This window comes from Perissodus microlepis, chromosome 20, assembly GCF_051167445.1.
Source record: "Perissodus microlepis isolate ML-2025 ecotype Zambia chromosome 20, ASM5116744v1, whole genome shotgun sequence".
NCBI lineage: Eukaryota > Metazoa > Chordata > Actinopteri > Cichliformes > Cichlidae > Perissodus > Perissodus microlepis.
This window is the reverse complement of record NC_140480.1, coordinates 24,793,124-24,814,720: the sequence shown is the minus strand read 5'-3', so window position 1 is coordinate 24,814,720 and position 21,597 is coordinate 24,793,124. Positions and strand designations below refer to the sequence as shown.

At 40.8% G+C, this 21,597-nt stretch overlaps 2 protein-coding genes and 2 non-coding genes across 4 annotated transcripts; all 4 read left to right on the top strand.

Annotated features, from left to right (window-relative positions):
- The first annotated feature begins 897 nt into the window (after positions 1-897).
- Positions 898-9,945, top strand: naca (nascent polypeptide associated complex subunit alpha). The gene is made up of 9 exons (XM_084917173.1): positions 898-985; positions 1,511-1,585; positions 5,749-8,007; positions 8,516-8,601; positions 8,809-8,886; positions 8,973-9,119; positions 9,292-9,420; positions 9,502-9,624; positions 9,822-9,945. Exons 2-9 carry the CDS (start codon positions 1,516-1,518, stop codon positions 9,834-9,836), a joined length of 2,907 nt encoding a protein of 968 aa, XP_084773299.1. The 5' UTR covers positions 898-985; positions 1,511-1,515; the 3' UTR covers positions 9,837-9,945.
- On the top strand, positions 8,656-8,729 carry LOC146364614 (small nucleolar RNA SNORD59). The gene has a single exon (XR_014799121.1). It is a non-coding gene; the product is annotated as a small nucleolar RNA SNORD59 (small nucleolar RNA).
- On the top strand, positions 9,677-9,751 carry LOC146364613 (small nucleolar RNA SNORD59). Its single transcript, XR_014799122.1, has one exon. It is a non-coding gene; the product is annotated as a small nucleolar RNA SNORD59 (small nucleolar RNA).
- A 4,036-nt stretch (positions 9,946-13,981) lies between the features above and the next one.
- ptges3b (prostaglandin E synthase 3b (cytosolic)) lies at positions 13,982-19,299 on the top strand. The gene is made up of 8 exons (XM_084917638.1): positions 13,982-14,180; positions 15,309-15,422; positions 15,524-15,593; positions 15,701-15,799; positions 15,887-15,976; positions 17,986-18,042; positions 18,176-18,203; positions 18,323-19,299. Coding segments are annotated over exons 1-8 (480 nt in total). The 5' UTR covers positions 13,982-14,178; the 3' UTR covers positions 18,343-19,299.
- Positions 19,300-21,597: the final 2,298 nt, after the last annotated feature.

Genomic DNA, 21,597 nt, shown 5'->3' with positions numbered 1-21,597 from the left:
ACTTAATCCATTGAAGCTTAAGGATGAGGAGTGCCGTTGATGTGTAAGCAGGGACTCCTCTGCCTCAAATCTGTAATATTCAGGTTATAGGCTTTAATGATAACATCTGTAACTATCCAGTCCTTGTAATGAGAGTTTCAGCAGTTCCTGTGAGTCCATTCAATCTGAATATTTACTGTTCCTTCCTAGCGAGTTACATGCATGAATTATACTGCAATGCGAGATTTAGGTATGTTATGATTTCTGTTTCATGTTCTAACATTATTTAACTACAACACATTTCTTTTCAAATTAATTTTCATCCTTCAAAATCTGAAACTCCATGGAAAATATGATTTTCCAGGTTTTTCTCTGTTTTGACATGTTATGTTTTTTTCAAAATATGTATATTTTCAAATATATCTTTGCCTTCAGTTTTGGCAGGTGTTGGCCATTTCGTTTCTAACCAAGTTTTTTTTTCTTCAAAAATCTATTACTTTAATCTCAAAAGTTTTAAATTTTTCCAGCACCTAAACACATCCCTTCTATTTTTTTATTATTTTATTTTTGCCTTCAGCTGCACCAATATGCCATAAAGGGATACTCTTTGTCCCATGGGGGACAATAAATAAATAAATGAAGACCCAAACATTTTTACTGTTATAAAACTGTATAAGCCCAAAGCATTTTTTCTTCTTTTATTTTTCATTTTTTGAGACCTGACAATCTGAGGGAATATTTGGGTATTTGTGACTTAAATTTATTGATTTAACTTCAGAGAATATAATTCTTTCCTCTTTCACTATAGTACTATTGGAAATTTTATTACATTAAGCTTTGAGTTTTGTTTGTATACCTGTGTTTCGCGGTAGGATAAAGCTAAACAAACGAAGCCTGTGCCTTTAAATAACCCGGAAGTAGAAATTGTGGCTGAAGCGGATATTATCGTGAGGCGGAGGTCAGAAGTTCTCTCTCACAGCCATCTTGGATATAACGTCCTGAGTCGGTGAGTGTCTCCGCTGATAATCCAACATCATCCAGCTGTTTTTTACTCATTCCCACCTGAATCAAAGGGTTGGTGTGTTTATTGAATGTAGGGCTATTATATCCGTACAACTATTACCGTTGTGTGGGCTCTCTACTCGGTGATAAATGTGTCGTTGTGCCGCTGATTACCGGCTCAAAATGGGGGAGCATGATGTCTTGCAGTCCGCTCACACCTTGTCAGGGCCGCAGTGAGTTAGGTGGCCTGAGATGAGGGAGATATTTGAGTGACAACAAGTAGGTCACTTTAAAGAGGATGAATTTGGAGAAAAATGCGGTAGACTGGGTTATTAGCAGCGAGCTTCCCCATGCTGAGGCTAACTTGAGCTAACACTGAGCCTGCGGGCTAAAGCATGGGTTCATTATGGCCTGTTCAGCCAGTTATGACAACTTCAAGTCGGTGTATTAACCGTCACTTATGTTGGGGAGCTCATATGTCCCGACCTATGTAACTAACTAAATATCTAATCCTTATTTTTCTCCGCAGCAACTATGCCTGGTGAAGCCACAGAAACGGTCCCAGTCACCGAACAGGAGATGCAGCAGCCTCAAGTCGAGACTGGTTCGTATATTTTTGGCTTTTTCACAACCTGCATGCAGTGCTGCATATTAGAGAGTGGGGTTCTGGATGAGAGGCTCGGGGTTTAGGGAGTTAATTCAGCTGGCAGGACCCTGACTTGACGTAACAGGTGACTCACCAGCTGTGTGTTGGGGACGTCCAGCCCTAAAACACAGTTAATACGTGTGTTTGGAGCAGAATGTATGCCCACACACTGAGGGGATTTGCGGCAGTAAACGCTAATCCAGGACCCCTTTCTTTCATATAAACACAGGCTCACAAATGCGTGTGGTGACTTGCACTGATAGCTGGATTTGGGACACAATGCATGGTGTTAAGTGTGGTTTTCCATGTGCATGATGAATGCCTTGAAAACCAACTAGGTGTGACAAAGTAGTGGCATTGTGTGTTGTGTAATTATTTTCATGTGACATTACAATTTTGCTTTAGCAGCACTTTATAAACCATCTGTTTTCGTTGAAGAGAACTGTGCTTTTAAGCACACGTTATACTTGTTTAGGGCAGGTTCTCTGCAGCATTAGTACATTGTTTAAACGAATGAGTCTGTCGCCTTAACAAAAGTCTATGCAATTTCCTGTTGTTTACAGCTATTTGATAAACAACAGTGCATTATATGCTTGAGTAAATTAAGCCCCACTTGGAAAATGTTTTTCTCTGTCCCAGTGGTTTTAGTGTGGAAGACAAAGTATTTTTGGTGGAAAGAAATGTAAGCTTTTCCTGCAGAGTTTTTGCCACATATCAAACAGAGCTTGGCCTCTGACTAAAGAATGCGCCTCATGCATCAAATTGAAGAAAAAGGCTCAGAAATTAGACTTGGACTTAAAAAGGCCAGTTTTAAAGTCTGAAAAACCCTGACAGTACAGCACAGACCTTAATGATGGCAATAAGTCTGTTTGGTGGTATTATAAAACATAAAAACTTAGTAGGACAAAAGGACTGAAACTGTAGTCCACCATGAACAGACCGGTTTAATTCGTGATGGCCATGCAATGTTATGCAGTGCAGTCACTCACTACAGTGGGGATTCAATGCACTACTACAAATTACACTAAAAGATTTTTGAAAATTAGTCTGTATGCATTACACCAAGCCAGGGATGTCCAACTCCAGTCCTCAAGAGCTACTGTCCTGCAGCTTTTAGATGCATCCCTACTCCAACACAGCTGAATCACATGGTTGGATTACCACTTGAGCATGCCATCAAGTTTGGAAAAGGCCCGGTAGCAAGCCATTCATTTGCTTCAGGTGTGTTGGAACAAGGATGCATCTAAAAGCTGCAGGACTGGAGCCGGACACCCCTGCACAAAGCCATTTTCACCAGAAAAGGGAGAAAAGGCAATTATAGTTATCTGGTGTTGTTGTAAGTCAGAGGTTGTTGATGAATTTGCTGTAAAAGCAATGAAAACTGTTTCGACTACATCACAATTCTTTCTCCATTTGTATCTTAAAAATTCTCGAGCTTCACTTTTTCTTTTTTACAAAAAATGTACTGCAGTGTCATTTTAATATAGTTCAATTGTATGCCACAACATTGAGTATTAAAATTATGATTAATGCATCTATAGACAACTTTATTCATATACTACAGTTGGATTGAGAGCTCATTGTGTGTGTGTGTGTGTGTGTGTGTGTGTGTGTGTGTGTGTGTGTGTGTGCAGTTAAATGATGCCAGAAGTGCATCATTACCCTATTTTTTTGGGGGGGGGGGCGGGGGGATTTTGTTTTTATAGGGAAATCAGACTTTGTTTTGCTGAAAGCATTTAGTCAGATGACATGAAATGACTCAACATATGTCGATAGAGTGCTCAAAGCGTAAAATGTATTGATCTGAAATATGTTCCAAAGTTATACATTTAAAAAAAATAAAATAAAAAGCTATCTCATTGTGACAAATTCAAATGAATACTGCTTTATTTTTATTTTTAACTTTAAGCCTGCTGGTAACTTTTGTTGGACACTATGTAAAATACAGAATTGTAATTTTCATAGTGGTTGTATTTGTTGTTTACTCTCTTTATCCATGTAATTGGATATTGGTGAAGGACTAAGAGTAGCAAAGGTAGCTTTGTGCATTTATTTGAACTTTGAACATGCAGATTTAAGACAACAACAGAGTGATGGTAGATGCTGCACTGCAGTCTTATTGTACTCCCATGATCAGTTTGGACTAGAGGGAGCAATGTCACGTTCATAGGAACACAAATTAACCTTTGACTGGAAAGGTGTAATGGCTGAAGCTTTAGACTGGGTGAGTTCTGGATATTGTTAAAGATAAAAGCTGTGAGGTAGTTAACAGACACATTTCATAGTAATGTTGCCTGTACTGATCTCCTCTTGGTATGAGAGTACTTTTGAATTAGTCAAGAAATGCTACTGAAGCAGTGAAGTGATCTCGTTCAGCGCTTTCTAAGTGCAGTCCTGTATATCGAGTCTTACACTTTGAATTGACATGCTGCTGTTTCCTGTCACATTTGGACACTGCATGTATTTTAGGACTTGAGCACAGTTTTGTTTTGGGTTTTTTTTTTTTTTTTTTTGGGAGCATATTTAACAACAAAAAACTGGGCTGATTCCTGCATTGCTGCAACTTTCTCACATACACAAATTCTTCTTCACGTGTGGAGCACTATTTTATTTATTTTATTTTCCCTTGTCGTGTTGAAGCTCGTAGTCTTGGTCCTCAAATCATCACGGTGAATGCCCTACACCCCGTCACAATGTTCTTAGTATTGAATGAATTTCCTCCTGTGATAGCTGTTTCCACTGCGAGCAAGGCAATCCCACTGGAGAACCCCCCAGAAACCTCTGCTCAAGCTAAAGAGAGCGCTTCTGCAGAAGAAGCTCGCAGTCAGGCTACCTGTGACCAAGCAAATGGTGTAGCTGCAAACCAAGAAGTGACCAGGGAAATGGAAGCAAGTGGGTTGAACCCAATACCTTTGTCTCAGCAAGGGCTCACTGCTGAAGTAGCAGGAGCTTCAGCTGGTTTGGCACCTCTCAATGAGTCTTTGCAATCTGCTGAGGCTGTGAGTGTTTCTTCAGAGTTGCATATTTGTGAAGGAGCAGTTACTGCTGGAGAGGAAAGTCAGTTCTTCATTTCAGCCGAAGAATTGACCACCCAAGAGGTTATGCTGACTTCTGAAGAACAGTCAGGAGTACCTGGAGGAAAAACCTCAGCTGATCCAAAACTTTGTACTTCTGAAGATGGGAAGGCCAGAGATGACGCGGAGACTGTGGTAGAAGGTTTAAAGAATATGTGCTTGGATGCAGCTCAAGATGGAGTAGATGCTGGTGACGTGAACGTCACCATGGATACTCAAAATGAAAACGTTGACAAGACGGAGCCTGTAATACTTCTGTCCGAGGTCATTCAGTCAATGGATGCCGCTAAATCTGAAGCCCAACCTCTTTCCACCCGCCACCTTTCAGGTTGGTTTATGTTCTGTGAAACCAGAATCACATTAAACACATATTTATGATTTATTTGGTCCCCACCTTTTCAATACATCTTGTTTCAATACATCTTGTTGGCTTGTTTCTATTCAGCATGTGGTCATGATGACATTTAACACTAAGGTGCCAAGTTGCTTGAGGCTGCTGGCTTTTTGTAAGGGAGAGTTTAAATTTTCTGGAAGTATATCATAATTGACATAAAGTGTAGGTATTCTTTGACTTGTTTTGATGCAGTGTACTGTCCTTTTTTACCATCCTTTTTATGACTTTTTACACATTTGTTTGCCTAAAGTGTAGTTTTTAAAAAAAAAAAAAAAAAATTATGGTAAATCTAATGCATAATTATGACCCATTTCAATAAAAACTTGGATTTAATTGAATTGGGTTAGTTTGTTTTGCCTGGTGTTTGCTTTTACTGGATGTACCAGTTCATTGGTGCTGTGTTTGTGTTGCGTGATTTCGTAAAATGTGCGTCTACACTAAATAGTTTTTCAGTGTGGAAGTAAAAAGTGTCTTGTACATTGAGTGGCTGTTTGCATCCAACTCAAGGGAGGTATGCTTTTTTTTTTTTTTTTTTTTTTTTTTTTTCCTAACCCTAAGCCAGAAGATTGGGTCTTGATTTGACCATTTAACCCGCATGAGAAAGACCTCCAATATCAAAACAAAAGAAAAACTTGAATCTTTTTTTTGTTCAGCTACACCTCCTGCCCCAGCTTCCTCCAAGCAACCTGAGGCAGCTTCAGGCCCTGCTAAGCCCAAAGGCAAAAATGCCAAGAGTGCACAGGGTGCCTCTGCCCCAAAGGCTGTCCCTGGCAGAAGAAAGCGTTCCTCTATGTCTGCCTCTTCGTCCTCTCCTACCTCGCCAAAATCAACTCCCTCCTCTACTCCATTGTCACCTTTGCCATCTCCCCTTGCTGCCTCACCTGGCAGCTCCTCTGCTAATCAGGGTAACCGTTCGGGCCCAAAAGTTGTCAAGGCTGGCAAACAGGGTAAGGCTAAAAAGGGAGAGGCATTTGTGCCTGCTCCTGTCCCCGAGTGCAAGGCCACAGGAGTTGATAAAAAGCCAACAGAACCTAGCCTCAAGCATAATGTAGCTGATGATGCTAAACCTGCCCTGAGTGAGACAAAAACCACATCACCAGGTGCGACAAAGGCTGGTGCAGTGCCACCTGCTTTTAAAGTTACCTCAAAGCCTGCTGTTGCAGCACCAGTATCATTTTCAGATACTATTGCCTCTAGTCCTCCTAAGTCAGCTGATGTTAAAGCAATCTCATCAAAAAATGCTCCACTTATTGCATCTGTTGACGATGAGCTCCCTCCCCTTATCCCACCTGAGAAATCAGTTAAAATGCCAGCTTGTGCATCTCCTGTTGAGAAACAAGGTACAAAGCCTGCTACATCTCCTAAGCCTAATGCTGAGAGCTGCAGTTCTGCTCCTGTAGAGGCTACAAAGACACCAGTTAAACCAAAGGCAGACAAGCCAAAGCCTGTTAAGGTTGCTGAAGCAGCAGCCCCAGTAAAATCAGCTCCCACTGAAGTTGCTAAAGTGTCTTCTGAAATATCAGCTGTAGCTGATGATGTTGCTAAACCAGCTCCTGTCAAAGCTCCAAAAGCAGGTTCCAAGACTAAACCAGCAAACCCTGGCAAAGTTGAGGAGGTTGTGGTGGAAACTCCAAGCAAGCCTGCTCCTACCCAGGCTGCTAAGCCAGCTCCTGGGGCCAAAACTGCTTCTGCTGAGGCTGCTGACAAAGTTTCTAATAGAACTAAACCACCTGCCAAGGAAAAACCTGCTCCTACAGAAACTAAGCCAGTAGCTGAGGCCAAACTTGTGCCTACTGAGACTGCTAAGCAGACAGCTGAGGCCAAACCTGCTCCCATAGAGGCCAGTAAGCCAGCAACTGTCGACAAAGCCCCAAATGTAGCTAAACCACCTGCGAAGGCCAAACCGGCTACCCCAGAGACTGCTAAGCCAGCGGCCGAGGCCAAACCGGCTCCCCCAGAGACTGCTAAGCCAGCGGCCGAGGCCAAACCGGCTCCCCCAGAGACTGCTAAGCCAGCGGCCGAGGCCAAACCGGCTCCCCCAGAGACTGCTAAGCCAGCGGCCGAGGCCAAACCGGCTCCCCCAGAGACTGCTAAGCCAGCGGCCGAGGCCAAACCGGCTCCCCCAGAGACTGCTAAGCCAGCGGCCGAGGCCAAACCGGCTCCCCCAGAGACTGCTAAACCAGCGGCCGAGGCCAAACCGGCTCCCCCAGAGACTGCTAAACCAGCGGCCGAGGCCAAACCGGCTCCCCCAGAGACTGCTAAACCAGCGGCCGAGGCCAAACCGGCTCCCCCAGAGACTGCTAAACCAGCGGCCGAGGCCAAACCGGCTCCCCCAGAGACTGCTAAACCAGCAGCCAAAGCCAAACCTGCTCCTTCAGAGACCGTTAAGCCACTGATTGAAGCCAACTCTACAACCACTGAGGCTACTAAGGCAGCCAAATGTGCCTCCAAGAAGACACCTAAGCCAGTGGCTGAGGCCAAATCTGTCCCCAACAAGGTTCCTAAACAAGCTGAAGAGATTAAAACTGCAGCTCCTAAGGCTGCAAAGCCAGACGCAGAGGTCATGTCTGCCCCTGTTGATGTTAATATGATAGCTGCAGCACCTAAGCCAGCTGAAGATGTCAAGCCAGCCAAAGTGGTGGATGTTAGTGCAGCACCAGCTGAGGTTGCTAAACCAGTTGCAGACTCTTCACCTGCTCCCTTAAAGCCCACTCCAGTTGAGCCTGCTGTTCCTAACCCAGCTCCCCGTAAACTCACGTTTGCTGAGGCAGTTGCAAAACCTGCCCCTGTTAAACCTGAGGTTGAGTTAATTACATCAACTCCTCCTCAACCTGTCTCGCCACCTAAACCTGCCCCCACACCTGCTAAAACCCCAGCCAAGATGGAGCCTGTGAACGACAAGAACAACAATGGTATTTCCTCCTTTCTCTCCTCTTGTGCCGTCTGTTTGTTTTGGGGTTTTTTTTTTTTTTCCCCCACCTGTTACCGTTCTGAAAGATGTTCAGATGCTTAAATATGCCTTTCTCTTACAAAGGTTAGCTTGCGAAATAAATATTATATCTCCTATAGATGCTAAAATATAAGATGCTATTAGATTTTGGCAAGTGTGCTCCTGGTTTTGGAATGCATTAGTTCTATTGGGTACTATTTGTTTAAAATGTAGTGCGGGTCAGGGCTGGTATTATCATGTGTTGTCTAATCAAGTTTGGAAATGGCTTTTTTGGCTGGAAAGAGATTATGTTCTCAACAAAGTCCTGAGGAAAATTACTATAATGGTAATAAAATGACAGAAAATGTGCTGTTTTGAATCGAAGTACTTTGTTCCACAATATTGGTGCAGCTTACCTTCACATTAACTTTCAGGTGTACACATGTAACCTAAGTGGCACATTGTGACAGTTTCTCTGTTGGTCTCTGCAGGATCCGGCACTGAGTCGGACAGCGACGACTCAGTCCCTGAGCTGGAGGAACAGGACTCTGCACAGACACAGACACAGCAAGCTCAGGTGAGACTTGACTCTGGTTTATTGTGTTCACTGGTATAGATGTCCGTCATTGACTCTTCACTGATGATTTACACAGTGACTTTCGTTCTTCTGAGCCTACTGAAGCCAGCCTTTCTGTCCTGAGAAGAGATGAATATAAAACGTATCTAATCGCTTATTCTGCATTTACTCGTTGGTGTAAAACACTTAATGTAAATTCTACTTTAGCTTGCAGCAGCGGCCGAAATAGATGAGGAACCTGTCAGCAAAGCCAAACAGAGCCGCAGTGAAAAGAAGGCACGAAAGGTAACAGTCCCAGTTCACCCAGTGCTCTATAAACATTCTGTACGTCTAAAGATTAGATTTGGTAAATTTACTTCCATTTCTTTCAGGCAATGTCAAAGCTTGGTCTCAGGCAGGTAACAGGAGTCACTAGGGTCACCATTCGCAAGTCAAAGAACATCTTGTTCGTCATCACCAAACCAGATGTCTACAAGAGCCCTGCATCAGATACATACATCGTCTTCGGGGAAGCTAAGGTAACACGGCAACAACAATACCAGTTGTCAGGGTTTGTCAGTAGAGCTGCTGAGTGTGTGCAGTCTTAGCTTTGTGTAATGCAGGCAAATGGATTTCATCACCGCATTCATAAGCTAAATATTTTTGCTAGATGATGTGCTGACCTCTTAACTTCCTCACTGCTTTCCTCAGATTGAAGATCTTTCCCAGCAAGCCCAGCTGGCCGCTGCAGAAAAATTCAAGGTACCGGGAGAAACTGTATCAAACGTCCAGGAAAACACACAGACGCCAACAGTACAGGAGGAAAGCGAAGAAGAAGAGGTGAGATGCAGTTTAGTCAAATGAAGATGGGCATGGCTTTGTTGGAGAGATGATTAATGTTTGCATTGATTATTTTCATAGGTTGATGAGACCGGAGTTGAGGTCAAGGACATCGAACTCGTCATGTCACAAGCCAACGTGTCGAGGGCGAAGGCTGTACGCGCCCTGAAAAATAACAACAACGACATCGTCAATGCCATCATGGTGAGATTTGAACTATCTATCAAAACAATTTAAACACTTTACTCTCCAGCGCTCTTAAGTGATGATTTAACACAGTGACTTTCGTTCTTCTGAGTCATATGAAGCCAATATTTCTGTCCTGAGAAGAGAGCAAAGCTTTAAAATTATATCAGCTAATATTTACACATCCACTGACTTTTGCTTTTGCTGCTTTGCAGGAGTTGACAATGTAATGGGGACCCTGTCGCCGAAGAGTTGACAAAAGGTTGCTGATTTAATCCAAACTCATTTATACAATTTATACCCAAGATGGAAATAAAGTTGTGGCTTGATGAAATTAAATTTTGTTTCGTTTGTGGTTCTTAAATGGAGAAAATGGAGCTCTGCTGTATGAGCAAGTGTAATTATTAGTCTGGTTAAGGCCGGGATAGAGTCAGTCCTAATCTGGAAAATGTATATATGTAGTGTGGGTTCATTCACAGATTTTTATTTTTTCCTCTCCTGTCTTCTTACTAAGGCCCAGCATACAGACTGCAGGTTAGGTTTGAAGCTGTTACAGTGCTAACAGCACAGAGGTATAATAGAGACACTAGTTTTATTTTTCATTTTGTTTTGCAGTAAAAATCTGAAAACTTGACTGTAGAAGAATGTTGGTGTTTTATTTAGTGGGGGATGTGGATTCCAGCTCTAAGAAAACTGTAGATCTCTCCATGTTTTGTGGACTTTGTGTAAGACTGAAGGTATCACATTGTTCTAGGAAAAAATAAAACTGATAAATCTGAAATGACTTGATGCATAACTTCTCATTTGTTTAGGAAATTGCACAAAATGACAGCCAGTACTTTTGTCAGACCTTGAAGGATTTAAGGATTTATTTATTTTTTCAGGAACTGCTGGCGGCTTCATTTGAGACAACTATAATCAAATTTGTATCTGCTTATATTTTTACTTTGTGTATAGTGTTTTAATGTGACATTTATAAGGTAGAACTGTTAAGCTAATATAGTAGAGTACCAATATGTTGGGCGCCTCCTGGGTGTGTCCTGCTGGGAGACCAATGGGTAGACCCAGGACACGGTGGACGGGTTGTTTTTTATCTCTTGGCTGCCCTGTGAACGCCCCAATGTTCCCCTTGATAACCCAGAGGAGCTGGCTGGACAGACGGAGCTCTGCGTTTCTGTTTAGGCTGATGCCCCCGCAACCTGACCCTGGATAAGCAGAAGAAAATTCAGTACAGCTAAAAGTAGTTGGTGATTGCAGAAAAAATGCCGCAAAATTATACTTAAAGCATAGCTGAATTAGCTTGCAAATGACTAAGTCACGGGCAGACTGAGCAGTGATTAATATGGTTGGTATACATTCACCAGTGACTATGTTAGGTACACCTGTTCAACACTATTTCATCACGCCAAGTGCATGGCAGCTCAGTTCAGTTCAGATTTTATTCGCCACATGCAGTGGCAGGTTGCCCTGCAGTGGAATGAACCCGCCCCCCGACCTTAAACACACAACACAGACATCACATGGGGATACAAGTCAGAACGGTTGCATTACAGAAAAACCACTGAAATATACACTACAATGGGAAAAGTACAAGAGGAAAAAAAGAGACCTCTACTCATGCTGGGCTACAGGAGGACAGCATGAGACAGGAAACAAAAAAACTCCTCTGCACAGAAAGCACATAAATGTCCACAGTACAACATTATAGAGCACGTGACCAGCAACAGGGTTGGGTAGGGGATAAGGAGTAATCCCAGGCAACACAGTAGCCATCCTGCCACTGCGCCGACTCTCCAGCGCGGGCCCAGACCCGCCTCGTGTTCCCAAGAGGCAACAAGCATCGAAGGCATTGGAAGGGGAGGGGGGATGTGTGAGTGCTTATCAGTGTAAGTGTATGTGTGTGCGTGTCCATAGTTCAGCTGAGACAGTGTCCTTCACCCTATCAGGCTAAGTATAATATCAGTGTATTTAGTTATGTAGATGTTGTCAGTGAGCCCATGACATTTTAACTGGGCATCAGATAGGTATAGAAAGGTGAATGTAGCATTTCAGTTAAAACTCAACATGCAACATTCAGATGCTAGGCCTGCCTCAGTTCTGGTTTGCAGGGGTGTTGTGATGGTGTGAGCATATTGTCTTGGTACACTCTGGGTCCAGTTAAGCATTGTTTAAACACCACAGCCTACCCATTGTTGCTGACTGTGCCTATCTCTTTATGACCACAGTGAACCCATCTTCTGATGATAGCTTTCAGCAGGATAACAGGCCATTTCTTAAACTGTTTTTTTTTTTTTTTTGTTTTTTTTTTAACATAACAGTACATTCACCACACTAATGGCCTCCACAATCACCAGATAACAACCCAGTACAGCACCTCAGGGATGTGGTGGAACGAGATTCATATCAAGTTACCTAACTGGTGATCTTGCACTGACAACATTTTTAACTATTTAAAGACTAAAATTAAAATACACAAAATCATTAGTTCTAGGAGCCATGTATAAGTTACATCAATGTAAAAAGATATGTAATAAAAAATCAAGGACAATTCTAATATTGTATTATTTTTAAAATCAAGCTTTCTTAAACACTAAATATGTTTTTATTATAGTTTGTTAGAAACAAACCTACATTTAGGGTATGTAATGAAAGTAAACTAGGTTTGAAAGATTAATCCCATACAAGGTTAAATACAGAAATTATAACCTGATAAAGTTCCAAAGGCTTTTTTAACTGAGAGCATGATTTGAGAGGAAAGTGCATGTTTGAAAAGCAAGTTGAAAACATCCCATTCATGATCATAGCACATGTTTGCATGTTCCCTATCTTCCCCTAGATGAGTAGACCAATCTTGATACAGCTTTGCGCAAAGACTGAGTAAGACACTGCGATTGCTCTCATATATATGGCTTATACAAAAATTCTAAACAAATCCCACAATGGTACTGTACCATCCTGGCACTGTTATTTACCAACTGTGGAGCCAAGGTCATGCTGGCGATGGGCAAAAGGTGGATGTGACTCCAGGGAGGCTATGCTTTCAGCCACACATCCACATCCAGATTTCCACCCAGCTGAGCACCTATGGGAGATTTCAGAGTGAGGTGTTAGCTTTTCACGGCCATCATCAAAACACCTTTTGAGTTAATGGTGCTCCGTGGTGCTTGGTTTTTTCCCATTACTTAAACTATCTGTACCTCACAGGATAACTACAGACTTAACTGCTTTTCCAGCAGCTCAGTCCCAGTGCTTGTGCTACTGTTGAACAATTTCTACATGTGAAGTAGAGCGCATTTGGACATATTTGAGAACAGATTATTACAGGGTATTATGAGCAGAAACCGGAGAATTCGTGAGTAGCCAATCATTGGTGAATTTCTTGTGGTAGCCCTTCCCATGATCGGTGACGTCAATGGTTCCACTTTTTCAATAAAACACGTTTATTTTACCTGCTTTCTTTTTCCAGCTGTGATTTATATGCAAGACTTTATAAACAGAAAAAAAATGTTGGAATGTAATGTATTTGATATAATATTGCAACCAGTATCCAGTTTTCTAGACTGTGTTATCAACTTCTGATCATTCTTTGAAAAGGTTGAAGGCTTCAAACCCTGCTTTACTCGTTTGACTGCCGTACTCGGTGTTCACCGTTTAAAAAAAAACAAAAACTCATTATGTATTATTTATCTTTTAGTCTTTTTTAAGTAAAATAATAAAAACTTCCTAACAAAATTGTGTGTTGCTGTTCTTTTGCAGTTTTGGGGGCTTTTTTTGTGGAAATACTTAGAACTTGTTGTGGGTTTGACACTGCCACCGGGTTGGTAAAAAAAAGACAAAAAAAAAAAAAGAGAAAACTTCATACTAAAACTATGCATGTCCTTTTACATTTAATTCTATATTTTATATTGTATTTATTTTCTGTCTGTTTTATTTTCACTTGAGCACATATTAACACAGATTATATGTGCTCAAGTGTTTTATATTATAAGTAAAATTGTCGGGATATTAGGTCCGTAGGTGTTTAGACAGTTTTTCTTTTTAAATATTTATTCATTTAAACCACTTAAATTAAACCTGAAAGTGAGCTACATCTTGCTTGATTTAAAAACTGTGGTGGCAAGATAAAAATAAATCATTAAAAACAAAACAAAAAAACCGTCAGAGTAAAATACTTATGGATCTATCTGTATTTATATTTTTGCATGCATTTGAGTTGCTAGTTGCAGTTACATACTACAAGGATCCTGCAGCTTCATAAGCCTGGGTAGGGGTAAACCGTTTGAGGTGTTCGGACCGGAGTCAGGTTGTAGTGACTTGCCATAGTAGTCGCCCTCTCTCACTTCACTCGCAGCTGTGGCTGAAAGCTCTAGAAACGTCTAGTGCGCTCGGAGTGCGTCAGCACTGCTATTCCGTTCCTGGGATACGCAATAAGATCCGGAGTAGAGTCCAGGGGCTAGAGGCGTTTGCTTTGGCCGTGTGTTGGGCGGCATTCCTTCTTGTTTTACAGGCGCCACCGATCTTTTTCACGAGGCTGTTTTATCTGTGATAAAGAAATTCACTTCACACCAAGACATGTAAGTTGTGGGGAGCGTACGTAAAGGCGCAGTGGAGGGAAAGTGCGATAGTACAGGCTGAATATTAGCTAGCTTTAGCAGCTTGAAACATGCTGTTGGAAAGGCGGGAGGGTGGTATGGCCTCAATGAAGTAGGGACTCAGCGTGACTCGCTGCCTTACAAACCGGGTAAAACCTCACAGTGTATCGGCAAGGCTAATATAGCAGACCCCTTTATCCTTCATTGGCGAAAGAGTCGGTTTCTTTTAGCTGTAGCATGGGTCAGGTGTACCGCATGGCATGACTAGCGTAGCGGCACCGCTGTTAGCTTGGCTACAGGAGGCTTCATTAAGACTTCTGGAAGGCTAAGATCAGATTAGCATCGGGTCTGCGGCAAGATTTCAGATTTGTAAAGAAAATCAGACTCCATCAGTGGTTTTGTTTGGGCTGTAACGATGTTTAAAGCTAGCTACCCCACACTGCATTGAGGATTTGTAAGAGGATTTATCTAATGAGACAGTCACCACAATGCTAAGAGAGCAGTAAACATACCTGTAGCTTCCATGCAAAGACCATTTAATTAATGGATGCAGGTCAGCCAGGCTCATGCATGTGTTCTGTAAAATTACTTGAGGTGGAAGTGTGTGGTAATGAAGCCAAATATACCCATTTAATTTGTATCCATTGGTGTTTAAAAAAAAAGCACATGGCTTTTCTGTTCATCCCTCATGTTCAAAGTTAGAGATGAGCTTTTCAGAACTTGTCATGCTACTAGATCACATTAAGTAAAATTAGCAACACTGGCTCGCATTATACCCTGAAGACTTAAAAGTTAAAAGGAAAATTTGAGAAGGGGGCCCCTCCATCCACAACAGCTTGTAAATGTGACTTGTCACAGTTTAGTATCCACAGATGTTTCACTCTTGATACTGGAGCAGTGTGTGTAACTCGATGCTCTTTACAGCAACCTCACACAAAGGAGGTTTGATAACAGGCTGTCTTGTCTCTTCACCAGCACTCGGATTATTTATTGTATTTGGTTTTTTTTTCATTGAAGTTGTTTTTGAAGGCTTGAAAAGCTGAACTTTTAAAGGATAAAAGTGAGTTGCATGCTTTTTCTTCTTTTCTCATCTCCTTCATTTTCTTAAAGGCATCCAGCGACTGCCAAGTGGTACGACAGGAGGGACTCTGTTTTTATAGAGTTCTGTGTAGCAGACAGCAAAGATGTTAAGGTCAATTTTGATAAAACAAAGTGTGGTTTCAGGTGAGTTTTCCTAATTCTGGCTACATTTATCTGTACATTTCTTGTTGGACCATCTCTTATATGGTATATTTATAGTGAGTATGTGTCTTTGTTAACTGCAGCTGTCTTGGAGGAACTGACAATGTGAAGCACGAGAATGAAATAGACCTTTTCGATGCCATTGATGAAAATGTAAGTTGTACTGGCCGCTTTCAAAAATGCTGTAAAACATTTATTCACTGCACACAACGCAGGAGTGACCGCATTTGTTTCTGTGCTCTGTTTAAACCTCGACCCAGGAATCCAAACACAAACGCACAGACCGCTCAGTGTTGTGCTATCTACGAAAAGCGCAGCCAGGGAAGGCGTGGCCGAGGCTAACGAAAGAGAAGGCGAAGGTCTGCCACACGTGAGGACATCTGAAAAATATTCAAATTTAAGCAACGGCAGCAATTTTTAAAAAAATGTTGACTTTGTTTCCACAGCTGAGTTGGCTCAGTGTCGACTTTAACAACTGGAAAGACTGGGAGGACGACTCAGATGAGGAGATGGGCAACTTCGATCAATTCTCAGATGTAAGCGCTTTGATAAAATCATACTTTATATTTGAAAAATACTTAATTAAAAAACACTTTTCACGTCGTGAGGCTAATACAAAGCTTTAATACAGACAGTTTCAAATTGAACCAGCAAAAGAAACAACTTTGAAGGCAGATATAGGGTACCTGACTGTAAAAAATACTTTTTTCCCCTGCTTTTTATTTTTTTAGTCTAAATAAACTCAGCTAAAGCCAACAAATGCCAGAGACATAGAAAGTAGCCCTCTCTTTTCTTTTCCAGTCATATGTCATCCTCCTAAAAACAGTAGGTTTAGGCCAACTTCTTGCAGACTCTAGTCTCGACTCTTCCAGGTGAAAAGTCCTGTACTTTAACCTACTTCCCCACATGACCTTCTTCAACATACTTTATACTAGGGCTGTTCGATATAACGATATGTATCGGGATGACGATATAAAAACGTCTATCATTTCATTTTACGCTATTGTTTGTTTCGTGTTACGGCAATATTTCTTTCACCGTTTTGATGGTCACTGTAGTGGCTATATTAATTTGTTACAGTTCTCTGTCTCTTATATTGAATATAACCACACTATGGACGGACAAGCGCCTGTTTTTATGCGTTGTGGTTAGCAACAACGACAGTAAAACCATTGTGTCCGCTTGTTTATTTTCCACATAAACCTTTCACAATAAAGCTCAAGGTCCTGTTGAGACTTTTCAAAATAAACTGAATCAAGTGTGCAGTATGCAGAGTATTTATGGATGAGAAGCAAAAACGAGCCGTCAGGTGCTAAAAAATAAACCTTAGACTCAAACGTTAGAACAGGCTTTTCCCCGCAGCACGCCGTGTAATAAATACTCACAAAGAAAACGGCGGACGTTACAACTTATGTCTAAAAATGTATCGTTTCATGCATTGGTTTAAACACTCGACTCCAAGTACACGACGCCCAGCTGGAAACACTTCACGCAAGTCGAGCTGCCCGAGATTCACAGAATTTACAGAAAATGTTAAATGCTTGTGATTTATATCGTTATCAGACGATAGATGTCTCATATCGGGATATGAGATTTTGGCCATATCGCACAGCCCTACTTTATACTACTTATCAGATCTGCATAGGTTGAAGTCTCCCATCATCTGCACATTTTTCTGAATCTAAAAACGTGACACCTATGTGCAATTGGTTGAAAGGTTATTTTATCACTAGTGTGTCTAATAACAACAGAAATCTGTTGACTACCCGTGTCTGTAAATGATAAACTAAACAAGTTTCTGCTCTGCTATTGCCAACGTTAAAGTGGAACCATTGTGCTTATGTTCGGCCATATGTACTGTTACAATGGTGGATGCTGGTGAATGGTCATATTAAACAAAGTTTCAAATAATGAGGTCAGCAGATTATCAGGTTGCTCCTGTTTGTTAAACATCAAAGCTTCAAACTGCTCTAAATACTCAGTTTTAGTTGTTTTTTAACTACTCTTGAATCTTGATGAATTCACTGAGAGGTTAAGTCTAAATAAATATAGGGCGTCCACCCAGGAAGCTATTTGCTCATGATGTATCAGTCTGTCACTGTTGGTTGCTAGTGGACATTCCAGGCTCCAGTTGCCTAGGTAACCCTGTAAAGTATTTACAAACCTGTCATACATTAATCAGCAGTATCCCCAACTCTCATTGGTACTCGCTTCAGTCGCTCACCTAGAAGTTGGGAAAACTAACCCTGGACTCACCCACGTCCCATTGTTTTTGTTGTGTTTTTTAATATGAATGATCATTTTGAATATAAATTGTGCAAAGGTACTCTGGTAGAGTCCAAGACAATATAGAACCATGTATATTTTCATATAAAGGGCTGAAATAAGTGTAATGGATCTGCTTTTAAAAAAACAAAACTGTTTTGACTGACTAATGCATGCCTCAAATCTAATCTCATGAGGAAGAGGGGGGAAAAAAATCAATCTGTCTTCGACTCGTTGGCATTTAAATGATGTGGCTTTAATTTCTAATCTTATATTGCAGATGATGAACAACATGGGAGGAGAGGATGACCTACCTGATCTAGACGGTGCAGATGATGTAAGACCTCCTCTTCAGTCATCTCTTTGATTGATCTTATATTTATAGATAAGGGAGATTTTAATTGGTGACACTAGAGGTTGTGGATGTAACCTAAGATTGATTTCACAGGTCTCTTATTTTTCTCTTTCAGGATGAATCTGCAGATAGTGACGATGAGAGTAAGTGTTTGAGCTTCTGTAGCATCTACACTTACAGCTTTATTTATTTATTTATTTATTTATTTATTTATTTATTTATTTAATCAACTTTTAATGTCTCCTTTTCACTTTGCTTTCAGAAATGCCAGATTTGGAGTAGAAGACCATAAAACTCTGGAGAGAAAACAGAAGAACAGAACAGAGAAGACTATTAACAAATGTATATCTTGAAACTGAAGGCAGTGACAAACAACTGTACATAATGAGTCAGTAGCCATATTTAAATCCATAGCCTCAGCTCCAAACCTTTGACCAATCAGTTCACTGAAGGTTGATATGCATGGTATTGTACAGAGCAGCTATCTCCACTTCCATTTGCTGTACTGCACCTTTTGGATATCTTGTTTTACTGTTAAATATTACAACTAAGCACACCTTATTTGTTGGAGGAAAAAAACTGTATAGTTGTCCTCAACTGAGCAATGTGTGTTAAAGAGATTGACAGTCTGTCTTCAAATGAATTGGTTCAAAGCTGATTTAGGCCCAACCATTCCTAATGTTGTGGTTTTTAAGGTAGTCGACCAGTGTAGTTTCTCATGATTTGTTTTTTTTTTTTAAGAAAATAATTAGGCAAATTTACCAATTGGGTTCTTCTTCAAGCATCTCTCATGTGCGGTGAATTAGAGATCCAAGAAGACTGTTTCAGTAGCTTAACCTTCCAACTTACATGTTTCCCTTTACTTCTTGTTTAATGCTCGTTAAAAAAAAAAGAAAAGAAAGAAAATTGGAATTTTCTGAACTCATTCCAGGCATATTTGCATCTTCCCAGTGATCACCTACTGTACTTTGTTAATCTGAATGAATTCAACATGTGGACTGTCTCTTTATACCACCTAACGTGCACACTCGTGTCAGACTGCACAAGTGAGCTGACATATTTTGCAGCTGGTAAAGAGGCTTGAAAAACGCAGCGTGATTGAACGATACGGCGACATGTAATGACCAAATTATACTTGCACTGTCAATAAACTGTAAGGGGAGACCAGTTATGTTGAATTAGAGTGGGGATTCTTTTTTTTAATTGTCTACATCTTTCTAATAAACTGTTGAAGAATCATTTTTAAATGCTTTTTGTTTTCTTAGATATGAGGTGTCAGGGTTAATGAGTTAGCCTGCCAATATCACCGGAGTTTTGGGACGACTTCTAATCATTGGAAGGTCAGGCTGTGCAAATTTGGGCTCTTATTTGAATCGGATGCAAATGAATACAGCAGGGATGATGTAATTATACTCTGTCAAGTTTATAATGTGAATGTTTTTTGCCCAACTATAGTAGACTGAGTTTAATTTTGGGGGACGACTGGGAGGGGAGGTAAATTTCATAAATGCATCAGATTTTTCAAAAAGAAAATGCATCGGGGGAAAATAAATTATGACAGTCTATATAGGCTTGCCACTTTATCAGGTACACCTGTTTAACTGCTTGTTAATGCAAATGTCCAATAAGCTAATCACATGGCAGGAATTAAGTGCATTCAGGAATGTAGATATGCTCAGGATGGCCTGCTGAAGTCCAGACTGAGCTTCACAATGAGAGGATTCAAGTGTCAGACAGGCTGGTCTGAGGGATTCTTCTGCATAACCATCTTACCATCAAACCAGACCAGTTGTAGTTTTGTATTTTCCAATTTTTATTTTAGTTTGTTTTGACTTTTTTTTTTCTCCTTTTAGTTGAGTGTTAGTTTCAAGGTTGGGTTTTGTCATTTCAGTTCAGTTTTTATTGTATGGAAAAAATTTTCCTTTTACTTTAGTTTTTAGTAGTTAATCTCTTTTTGATATTACTGTATGGAGAACATATACGAGAGGCAAGATTTGGGAAAATCTGTTAAGATACTGCAATAAAAATGTAGAACTTCTTTTGAACACAGTTAACTCTCACAGTCCTGTAGACATCCAGCAAACCAAAGTCTCACCAAACACCTCCATCAAAGACTCATCAGGCAAGAAGTGACAACAAATTTTTACCAAATTGACAAAGACTAAAACTAGTTAATTTTCCAAGTTCACAAAATAATTTCAGTTAGATTTCTTTCTTATTTAATTTTTAGCTATCTAAAATGTTTTTTTGTTTTTTTTCACATCTAGTTTTGTTTTTTTGTTTATCTTAGGTGATGGTTCCGGGAAAAAGAAAATATCCAGTCAGTGGCAGTTGTCTGGGTGAAATGGCTTTGTTGATGCCAGAGGTCAGAGGAGAATGGCTAGTCTGCTTTGAGCTGATGGGAACGCAACAGTTACTCAAATAACAACTTGTTACAACCAAGGAATGTAGAACAGCATCTTTGAACAAACAACACGTCTGTTAGAAACAGATGGACTGTAGCAGCAGAAGACCACAACGGTTGCCACTCCTGTTAGTTAAGAACAGGAAACTGAGGCTAAAATTCCCACGGGCTCATCAAAACGGAACAATAGAAGACTGGAAAACATTACCTGGTCTGATGAGTCTTGATTCCTGCTATGACATTCAGATGGGACAGTCAGAATTTGGCATAAACATCGTGAAAGCATGGATGCATCCTGCCTTATGTCAATAGCTCAGGTCGCTACCGGTGGTGTAATGGTGTGGGGGACATTTTCATAGCACACTTTGGGCTCCTTTGTACTAACTGTCATGTCATATCACAAAGCTCAGATCATCTCAAACTGGTTTCTTGAACATGACACAGTCATCAGATCTCAGTCCAGTAGAGAACTTTGGGGGGTGTGATGAAACGGGAGACACACATCATTTGCAGCTAATAAATCTCCAGTAACTGTGTGTCATCATCATGTCAATATGGAGCAGAATCCAGAGAAATATATCCAGCATCTTTCCGAATCTTTGCAATTAAAGCAGTTCTGAAGGCAAAATGAGATGCTATACATATCTAACAAAGGAGTTAGTGAGTGTGTATTGTAGAGCTCAACTATAAAATGATTGCTGGGTGTATGATGCACTAAATAATTTACTGCAAAGAAAAGGAGGTGGATGGCAGTGAAGCTTCCTAAACTAGAGAAATATTATAAAAGACCTTTAGGGGGCATCAGTGAATTGCATTGGGATCAGCCGGCATGGGATACGCATAATTACATCATTTTAACATACAAAACGCCCACACGTCATTTACCTTGTACTGGAGTATTTGTACTTGAGTAGGATTTGGGGTAACTGTAACTTTTACCCCTGTGTATTTCGGCGCTATGACCCTGAAGCCTTCAGGCTCCTCGGCCCAGAATATTAGCATACTTCCTCTTCGGGCCTGAATTTCTCACTGATTGTCATTCAGCAGAAGGTGACGGTAATAAGCAACATGAGTTTCCTGTTTTCACCCTGAAGCGCATTAAAATAAAAGCGTGGCTCTCATATACAGAAAGT